This window comes from Varroa destructor, unplaced genomic scaffold (genome assembly GCF_002443255.2).
Source record: "Varroa destructor unplaced genomic scaffold, Vdes_3.0 BEIS01000001.1, whole genome shotgun sequence".
NCBI classification, from domain to species: Eukaryota; Metazoa; Arthropoda; class Arachnida; order Mesostigmata; family Varroidae; genus Varroa; species Varroa destructor.
Window position 1 is genome coordinate 42,116,144 of NW_019211454.1, and position 10,435 is coordinate 42,126,578.

At 39.6% G+C, this 10,435-nt stretch overlaps 1 protein-coding gene across 2 annotated transcripts; it reads left to right on the top strand.

Annotated features, from left to right (window-relative positions):
• Positions 1-1,693: 1,693 nt before the first annotated feature.
• On the top strand, positions 1,694-6,656 carry LOC111250183 (intraflagellar transport protein 27 homolog). 2 transcript variants are annotated; one of them, XM_022805032.2, is made up of 6 exons: positions 1,694-1,832; positions 2,291-2,355; positions 4,378-4,437; positions 5,502-5,561; positions 5,703-5,820; positions 6,358-6,656. In XM_022805032.2, the coding sequence occupies exons 1-6, from the start codon at positions 1,796-1,798 to the stop codon at positions 6,567-6,569; spliced, it is 552 nt and encodes a 183-aa protein (XP_022660767.1). In that variant the 5' UTR covers positions 1,694-1,795; the 3' UTR covers positions 6,570-6,656. The 2 variants fall into 2 exon arrangements, with proteins under 2 accessions (XP_022660767.1, XP_022660759.1); XM_022805024.2 differs by lacking the exon at positions 1,694-1,832 and having other exon boundaries at positions 2,214-2,355.
• Positions 6,657-10,435: the final 3,779 nt, after the last annotated feature.

Consider the following 10,435-nt stretch of genomic DNA (forward strand, 5'->3'; position numbering starts at 1 on the left):
TTTTCTCTAGAGTTCACTTGACGTGTACATCCAAACAAAGCTCGTTTTATTCAAGCACGTATATTTAAGGCCATGTGTAGTCATCTTGGGCAAACGAGCCAACCGCTTCGCCTGTTTCGAACCCGAGTTGGTTTCGAATCGCACCTTGAAGTCAGCCTCAGTATATAAGATTCCTACGAAGATACGTTTAGCATATGTGCTAATTAGTGGGGCTATGGCGAGCTCAAAAATAAATCAATCTGCAATTTTAAAAAGTCCGCAGTATGTCACAGTCGTGTCAGGGTGACATCTATCACTTACATAGCGGTTAGTCAACTCGACGAGATGATCAATAGGACTAGTACGAAAAGTAGGACGTCTTCGCGGCGAACAAATCTTTCTTTCGAACGCAGTTAAACCTCCAGAAGTGGCAGTCACCTGTCAAACGTAGTAGAAGACTTTAAGACAGGCATCTCCTTGTGTCACTTTTGTATCAAGCAAGGCCATATTTATCGGTCGACGATGAGTCGCACGTGACGTTAGTCCATCATGTATGTACACAAACACACATGAAAGTCGGCGTGAATAACTGTGGCTTACCTTCCTAGCGCTCACATGCTGACTGACAAGATTCCATTGGATCCTATCTCTCTAATGGGAGGTCAGGATGGTGGCAATGTGGGCCGGTTCAATAGTATCGAGATATAGTGTTAATAAAGTTCCTGGCCACAAGTCTTGCTCCCGGTATAGACCCAGTTCACATGCAGAGTATAAAGGGCCACTGATATAAGCTAGTTATTCTTTTCTCAGATAGTCTTGTCCCTTACTGCTCAATGGACCACAAAGCCCTGTTGGTTGTGACCTTTTTGTGGCCGTTGGGGAAAGCTATGCTGGAAATGATTTACGTGCTAACTCCTGTAATCGTGCAACAGATCTTCACTTGGGACTAACTTCAACTTGACTGGCGAAACGCGATATCCGAACTGTTGTCTTCCCTAAAAGATTTTGTTAGGTGACAGTATACGACGGGACTGAATGGGCACCAATACAGTGCAATGGACGCCCATTTTAAAGATAGATGCACATCCGATTCTTTCAATAGAACTTAGAAGTATTAAGGTTATCGAAAAGTTCTGCACTCCGATAACAGAACGCCTCAGTATCTAGTACATAGTACGTGAAAACGTTGACAGGAAGAGCTTTGTTTGTGGCCATGGGTGAGCGCCGTGGGCGAGTACTATTCTTGGACTTAACAGATCCAGTGGGTTACTATAGGAACAGAACCCTACTTTAGAGCGCGCACGGAAAGCCCGAGCCTTCTCCCCCAGCATAATGCATGCCGTTTAGAGTATGACTAGTTCCGTTTAACGACATCTCACAAAAGTTTAGTCTGTAAGAGAAATTTTAATAAGGGCAACAACACTAGATGGCTCTAACTCATTCTTTTTCATAGCTAAACATCCAGCTGTAACGCTTTGATCGGCCAACCCTAACAGAATTGTATCTATGAGTTTGAAGGAGTGCCCGCCGATTGGTGTGCTATGTGTCTGCTGACGACTTTCGCTGCTTCATCGCTATAGCAACGGGAGAATTTAGGTTTATCGTCGAGACATAGTACATTCGCTAGAGTATCATTGCAGCCTGTGACGAAGCCGCCAATACATCACAGCGTCACTTATCCAATAGTAGTGAAACAGAGAAAACTTTTGCGTGTGGTTTACAGTCACTAAAAGAGAAGTGAATCAACTGTGTAGTTAGCTCGACTAGCTTCTAGGGTATAAGGAATCGCTAGACGATAGTTTATGATAGCCCTATCATGTCGAATACGCTGCGGGCTAACTGTGTTGTCATCGGTATATTTCAGTTTGATATATAAGAAAACCTAGTTAACCAATAGCGACTGGTACGACTTAAACAATAGTGTCCCGTCTGTATAAATCATTTGAAGATAACATCTGAAGTAGGAATTGTCAGGAATTTAATGGAAAAAGCATTATATTAAACTGCACTCACATCTAATTACCTCTTAGTTAATCAAACGCGAAACTTAGACAATGGGATAACTTTGGTAATTAATGTACTCTCGAACAGAGTGAATGATAAACTTAGTGTAATACACGTATATATATATATATATATATAAGTTGATGATAATCAAGTGTTTTCACTGAGACTAAAGACTAGACATCACAAACGATACTTTTTGGATTTTCTTTGCGTGAACGCGTGATCTCGCTCTTTTAACGTCAGTCCACAAGCTTTGCCATGTTGCGTGTTAACATAGGATTATCGATTTTTTCATTATCCGTAGGTGACTCGTACGTTGGCAAGACATCTTTAGTCAGCAATGGACCTTTTCCCAAAAACTACGAGATGGTATAAAATTGCCTCTTGAATTTGTGACGGGCACGAGCCCTCTCGGTTTTCTCGATAGGCCAAAGTCTGCTTCGACAATAACAGATACACAGCTTGAAAATCTAGTTTCCATTAGAGCGTCGAATGCATATATACTCCTCTATCCACTGGAACGTTATAGCTTTCCTCTTCACTCTTCCGTGCACCTTCTGATTAACCTAGAAATTCTATTAATGGTTCTTTTTCTTGCGTGCTTCTTGCTAGAGATTATAAATTCCGTAAATTGTATAAGCTCCACGAACTTTCGCAGCTAATGAAGAAAAAACGCCTAGATTCCCGGTCGTCTATTTTTCAGTTTTGTTCGGGAACTGTCGCTTGTCAATCTGCATCGCTCACTATTTGAATCGCTAAGTGTGTGATAGATCCAGCTATCTAGATCGATCATTTGAAACATGGCATTACAATGTACGCTGTTTCTATTGACGATCCGCTGGTAAAAAAAGCATTAGACATGTTAATTCATTAGACATGTTAATGACATCAATTCATTCATCTGTATTTTTCAATTCTCTCACGACTGGTTATTTTGCAGAACATGCAGCAGTTGAATGTAAGAACTGAAAAGCAACTAAAATACAATGCTTGGGATGACTTCGATAAATTCCACCTCGCCTCGAATATGTGGAAGATAAAATCAAACAAATTTTTTTCCGGAAACTACAAAAGTAATAAGACAACCATATACTCCGATGGAGAAGCAAGAGCAAATTTACAGGCTTAGAAAAAGTAGGTTTACAATTTGCAAAAGTAAGCGTCTAGTCCTTCGTAGAAAATTTTGCAAATATCAACCATTAGAACACACGCATTATTTTCAATGGCGACGTGACAACAGTGACAATGAACGAAGGTTTGCAGTTAGTGTTACCGTTAACCTACAGACGTAGTTTGACTATGTATACATCGAACAGCATGTCTGAGTTTTACGTGTAGTAACATATGTTAAGATTTCCAGCCATGAAAAAGTACAAGTGACCAATCTGACCTTTATTGACGATAAATAAATAATAAATAAATAAATGATTGATCAGTTAGTTTCGCCTTTTATATACATAAGCCATCTAGTTACACTAAGAACAAAGTAGTTCGCAAGGGCACGTGTAAAATCGTTACGATCGTCAGATGAAACGTGTCAAAATAAATCTGCAAATTCGTTCGTATAAGAAATACGTATAATCACGTTGCAGACGCTATTTAGGTTGTAGGAGAAAAGGACAAGGCCATTATGTTTTTCGGAAATTGGCACGCAACGGAACCACTTGGAGAGACGATGGGAATTTTCTATGTGCTTCTGGAGAACGGAATATAGCTACTATCCAATAATAATAAAACATTCAAGAGAAAATTCCGTCAAATAACTATTTAGAAAAAAGAACTCGGCATTACTTACAAACATTTGCGAGCATTTATGCGACTCCGGGTAACTTGTATTGTGACTCCATCATTGCGTACTATATAGCAGATTTCAATACCTGTGATTTGCTTATTTTTTGCACTGAGTAACTGATAAGTTGTTTTTGCTAGTTTCGCGTCCACTATAGATTTAATTATCCACACGGCAAGTCTATGGTTGCTCCCTTCCCTTCCCTTAACTACAATGCACTCACACGCTTACGTTGAAACTAACTTTAATTATTATCCCATAAATAAGCGATTTTTCTTCAACAAGTTATAATATTTAAAGCAGCGGAGCTTGTACTATATTTACTATGTATATATACAACTACTAATACTCATAATATTCAAGCATTAACACCGGCCTGAAGAATAACCTTAGGGTAAAAAATCTTCGGATATACTTGCATACGAGCATGAAACAACGAGGACTAAATATATGTAAAATCTGTTTATGCTGGACAGCTTTTGATGAGCTCAATATAAACGCTCGCATCGAATCATTCGTTAATAACCTTAGTAGAAACATGTTTCTAATAAGGGTTCAAAAAGTTACTGGTCACATCTTAATGATCGCTGAATTGATTTCAGACACTGGGACTGAATATATCGGTGAAAACGGTGAGAATCCCGGATACAAAATACAAAGTCGTGAGTTTCCTTTGAGTATACGCACATATACAAATATATATGCACGTACATGTTTAGGTCTACCCGTAAATAAATAAACGGAAAACCACACATTTGGGTTAACAATAATCAACTTGAGAGCTTTAGGTTCTGTCGCTTCAACAGCTTTCGCTGTCGGAATTTAGGTTGTATTCACAAAATAACGTTATAGTAATACGTAGTGATACCCAGTAGGAAAACCGATTGCGGCCTGCTTTTGACATCTGTCCCAGAGGGCAGCATCTTTTCGTTGCGATAGAGGTCAGTACACGCAAGTGTCAGAATTAATATTCGCGCTGACTTCTATGTAGCCTGACGGTCATTAGGCGAGCAATAGGACAACAATTAAAAATGTGGTGATGCAACCTGCTTGTAAATAATGTCATTGAAGGAAAGATAGAACATTTTCGCAGCAGTTCTCGTTATGCCATCACTAGACAAAGGATGCTTGATTATGTGAGCAGAAACATACGCAAGACTTTTAACTTGCCGTTGTGTGCTGAACTATCGGGGATCTGAAGCATGGGGGTTGTTCAGAAGGGGGCTTTCTATAATATGTTGCCGGAACCCACGAAAAGCGTGCTTGCATTGCGGAGTATCAGCCCCGATGCGAAGTGCTGCATGTTATTTGACTATAGAATTTGTTGAAATGGTTACGGCTACCCCTACTACAATGCAAGCATTGTGTAGAAGTTGGTATTTTTTTGTAGACGGGTGGGGTCGGTGCGGTCTGCCCATAAGTGCGGATTGAACGTACGTGGCAGCGTGAACGCGGCGCATTATACGCTAAGCTGTCCCGCTAGATAGTGTATGCAGAATCAGGATCACACTTCTACCAAATCGAATATATGTTATTTTTATATGAATTTGAGTACCTGTATGGATATAGGTAGGGCTACACAGTAACGCTTTTCTAAAATAAGCTGTCAATTCACATACTTCAGCGTTTTTTTTTTAACCACCATATCTAATTTCTAAACGAAATATATTGTCTAGGACTCTTAATGTACAACATGCTAGTAATTTAACTCGGTTCTAAATTGCAGGATATATTTGTGCACGATTGTTCGGGGAAAAAAGTCTACGCGGATCTTCTAGAAAGAATGGTCAGAGCATTCAGATTTGTTACAGCGTTATTGTTATTATCTCTTTCTAATTATAACTGAGACTCGAGGGTTGATACGGTGAAAAGCACTCGTTCCTGATATAGTAATTAAGAAAATTATTTTTTCACTAATATATTTCAGTGGACAGACGCGACACTTGTGGTTGTTGCTTACGACGTCACGTCAGATAGAAGTTTTCGGGCATCAAAGGACTGGTATACAAGATGTATTAAAGCGATTCAGGAGCATCCCATACTTGGTGGGTACAAACAAATATTCACGATCCTTGAATCTAATACAGTGGATGTTTGGGATTCTGCCTATACCTACATAGAGGATAAAAGGCTCTGTATTACGTTCGAAGATTTTTATTTTGAGGAGCTTATTCCCAGTTGTACGTTGATTTGTCTCGTCACAAATAGATACGTGCAAGACAAGAGTGATTCGGTGAGCTTATTCATGCTTAAGACTTAAATATATTTAGAAGAATAGATCTGACAACGAGCCTACTTAGCACGTAAGCATTACTCTGCGTAGGCGGGCAGGCCCGAAACTGCGCTCTCATTTCCGATCGGTAAAATGTTTACTTCAATGTACCTTGAATAAAGTTTTGACATTTTTCGATACGGGTCCTACCTTCATTCTGTACTTAGGTGCCGCGTATGCAAAAACAAACTCCCACAGCATTATCATTGAGAGCATCAACGATGACTGTCAAATGTTGTTTTCAATGTAGCTGTTCTAACCTGACCTCATTATTGACATGTTTGTGTGGCTTCGAACGTATAAATCACAGGAGCGCTCGTAGCATGTAAAACGGACTTGGCAGATCGGCGGACAGTGACCCCAGCCCAAGGAGAGTCAATGGCCCGTGAGCTTGGCCTAAGATATTTTGAGTGTTCGACCAAAGAAGGCGCAAACGTCGATGCGGCGTTTTTCTATCTCGCCCACGAATGGTACAAGCAGTATATTGATAAGGTCGATTTGTTTGCTACAGCTCATCTCTAAACTTCAGCATTAAGCGTCAAAAACTTTCTGTACAGTAATAAATTTAAAAAAATATGTTAAAAACCTAAAGAAAATCAGATAGATAAAGATATAATTGTGTTCGTTGTTTAGGTCTGCTGTAAATAGTTTTCTTGTTTTTTCAGTTTTGGTCGAGTATCGGAGTAAATTTTTCGATATGGCACCGTCGTTAGGCATTAGTCTCCATTAGGAACTTTCACTAGGAAAAGAAGTACGCCTACAACTCGATTCGAATCTAGACCACCATTATGTGTGCACCTTAAGCACTTACTCTATTTACTATTAACTAGAAAACAACATTGTAAAATAAATGTATATGTCACCAATACAGGGTACAGTCTTCGTGAGGAAACGTTTAAGATATAGAAAATGAAAATGCTCTGGAACAATTAAAATTGCACTCTAAGAACATTTTGGTGCCAAAATAAATGTGTCTAATGATACAATTAGTTGCTATAAAGAGGGTCATTTTAGGCTAGAAATCGGCATATATTCTCAGATTTTAGAATCCGTTTTAGATAATGTATAGCATTTATGTCGTGTCAGCGAGTATTGTAAAGAAAAATGAAGATAATTCCATCCTTACTATAAAAATAACCTTAATTTTTTAGGATTGTTTATCTTCACGTGGTTCATTGAAAATATAAGACCAGAAAGAGAGCGTTATTTGATGACCTCATGTTCTTACTTCAGTTGGCCAAGAACTTCCATTTAATTGTGGTATGTGTACAGGTTTGTTAAACACCGATGTTAAAGTTTTTGAAGCCCGCTGATCGTACGGCGACGATCGATCGATTGATAGGTGAGTAAAAACGCAGTACACATGTGAGCTCTGCAGCACGCAGGTCGATCGATACATACTCAATGTGTCTTCCGTGTATATTCCATCGTACATCCTAGCTAGATAGTGTAAAGAATTAGGCTATTGACAACATGGGTAGCGTATTTAGCGTAGTGTAGCATAGCGTACCTAGCAGCAACGGAATTAGCTTTATGATATAGTATGTTTTCTCGGTCATAACTTGTAGCCATCGTTGCCAGCTAGTCGTCCACGCACCATTCGTATGTCGTCAGTACCGTACCCTTTACGACTTAATGTGATGACGGTCTTGCGTTTTCGCTGAGACGTCTTCGAACTGACCACAGCCCTTACGACTGTGCGTCGGTAACGGGCCGCTCACACAGTCGTTCATCGTCCTAGTACGTCCCCAGTTCTTTTCCTTTCGAATTGAATTTAGCGACTTTGTATGGTATATGACGGCTTACTCCCCGTACAGCGGGGGTGTAGCCTCCCTTATCCGTAAGGATTCTTTACGTCCGAAGATCTTTCTGCCTTCAATAGTCTTTGGCGACCAAGACCTCCTTCGTGCCCCCATTCCAGCGCCGGCGACCACACAAGCTGCAACCTGGTGCCATTATCGATGCTAACAACTCCAACGGTGATGCTATACTTCTTGCGGTCTCTTTGATGGCGTTCCCCGCCCTCTACAATCGAGCAGGAATTGGCTAGACGTACTGGTGGTCGATCCGCAGGTCCAGCGGTGTTTTCGGTTCCACGGGCTTGGTTTGGCATAGGCTTCGTGCCTGTCATTAAATTGTGGTAGGTCATGCTGTTTATTGGAAACTGCCAACGTACTGTTCAGTGGTTAGAGCTCCTATACCCTATTTGTATACATTCCAGCAGTCATTTGTTATCCATATCTGTGGCCATAAAAAAATTCTAGACATGGAAAGAGAAAAGCTCTCAGAGGTGGCCGACTCGACGGATGCAAATCTTACTAATGTAACGCGGATGATGTACACTCTTGGAGGATTTCTGTACCTTTGGCAAATAGCAGAGTTGTAAGTCTTGTTTGTCTATTCACCTATTTTTATGACTTGGGTCTTACGTGTTTAACAACGTCGTTTGCAACTCAAATAAAATTTACCATATCGAAAGATAACTTACAAGGGTGAGGGCGCAGCGACGATGATCGTCACAAATGAATTCTATAAAAAAGGAGTTGCTATTGACCGCATATCAACTAACATTAGAGTATAAAGTGGAGTAAATGAGAAGCCCGAAGTCAACGCAATCAGGGGTACGCTGTGAGAAGCGAACGTGCCATTATCATTGCCACTTGATGCTTTTTACGGAAAAGCTTTTGAATAACAACCCACGTATTGCAGGTCTCCCAAGAACATTAACTGGCCTAAAGTCGTTGCCGTAACAATGCTTCATTCAGAACAAATGGCCGCAAACGGAAAAAGCAGCCGATTAACTTCATGCATAACAATAGTTGTACCATGTGCGATATTAAACATGTTAGGCACACCGGTTAGAACATTTAGACTGTTTCTACCGATTTGTTTATGCCCAGCTGTGTTATAATCCGTTCGGATAGATTGCATTTGAAGCCAACGGAATTACAACAATTGTATTACGACAGTCGTTGCAACGCAAGATATTTCCAAAAGATGCAGTATAATTATGTATAAGTATGAAAACTTTCAGATTTTATCAGAGCTTATCCCCAGCTTGAAATATTAGTACGTATGGGAAGGCAAACCTAGTGAAAGCTCGCAGCTACCGATACGTCTAAAACTCAGTAAATACCTTAGGTCGGCACGATGTCTTAGGGTCTCTATGATTTCAGAAAGTTATTTTGCATTTAAGAGAGAGGCTTTGAAAGGCACAGAAGGAACAACGAACAGACTGAGCGGCCGGTTCAATAACCCCTTTTAATAATGTCTCAGGAGGAACTCACAGTTTTTGTAACAATGTCCAAAAGAAAGAGGCCTTATTATAAGAGACGCGCTGAAGTGATTTTAACGCGGTTTCGCTGTGCTTATTCTTCAGAGGTTCCGAAAAAAAACCTTAACCAGGTTGGAATCGCCAGGTTTAGTGGGTATTAGCGCAGTCAACTCAAGCTTTCACTAAACGAGTTTTAACGTATTTACTTGCGTCCTTTAAAAAAGGCACCTGCAGAGTAAAAAAAAATTGCAGAGTTAGTACAGTACAGGAAACTGGAGCGCTAATGTGAAGTGCGTTGCCCAATTCTGGTTTTGTTTTCACACGTTTCTTATTTATTTGCCTACATCCATACACACGGGTATCTCTTAAAGTTAAAACTAGATGAGGCAACATAAGAAACATGCTTCATGCACTCGACTGAGTCTATTAGGCCTTTTTTCATATATATATATATATTATAATTAGAAAGCCAAAAATAGTATCATAAAATCAAAATAACACTTATACAGATATCTAGTTTGACTGTCGATTCCAGTGGTGCATACTTGTAAATCTATATAAATGTTTCAAGGTACGCTCTGTGCTGCTGTTAGAGTTTTTTCAGACGGCTGGCTTTCAACATAAAATGAAGCTTGTTTGCCAGCTTTCGAAGCTAGGCTATATCCCTAAGTTTAGTAGGCAAATATTTTACCGTTGAGCCCTTACACGAAAACATACACATAGATTCGGTGAGTTTTATCGCCTGTAGTACATTTGAGTAGATGAATGAATGCAATGTTGTAAAACACCAAATAGTAACTCAAAAATGAAGAGAAATAGCAGGGGGCTTGAAATATGAAAATATTGAATGTAAGTTGTTTTTTTTTTCTTGAAAAATCTTGGTCTCTCTACTATTATGAATCTTTTTCCAAAGTTGGAAAACTTCTTTCACTGAAATCCTTTAAATACGGCAGCCTCTCATTAATAGGAACATATACAGATGCATTTATTAATGATAATAAAACTCACACTATATATTGAGCAAGCGTAATTAAATTAAGAAACATTTATAAACAGTCACTTTATCCTTCCTCCTAGCAAACAAAGCATAAATTTATGTTGATCTAAGTCGAAA

What these genes read in the sequence shown, in the direction of transcription:
- LOC111250183 (XM_022805024.2), top strand. Translation starts at nt 2,245, where the DNA reads ATGTTGCGTGTTAACATAGGATTATCGATTTTTTCATTATCCGTAGGT. An exon ending in CGGATACAAAATACAAAGTC is followed by an intron (nt 4,438 to 5,501) that starts GTGAGTTTCCTT and finishes TCTAAATTGCAG; the next exon opens with GATATATTTGTGCACGATTG. An exon ending in CGGATCTTCTAGAAAGAATG is followed by an intron (nt 5,562 to 5,702) that starts GTCAGAGCATTC and finishes AATATATTTCAG; the next exon opens with TGGACAGACGCGACACTTGT.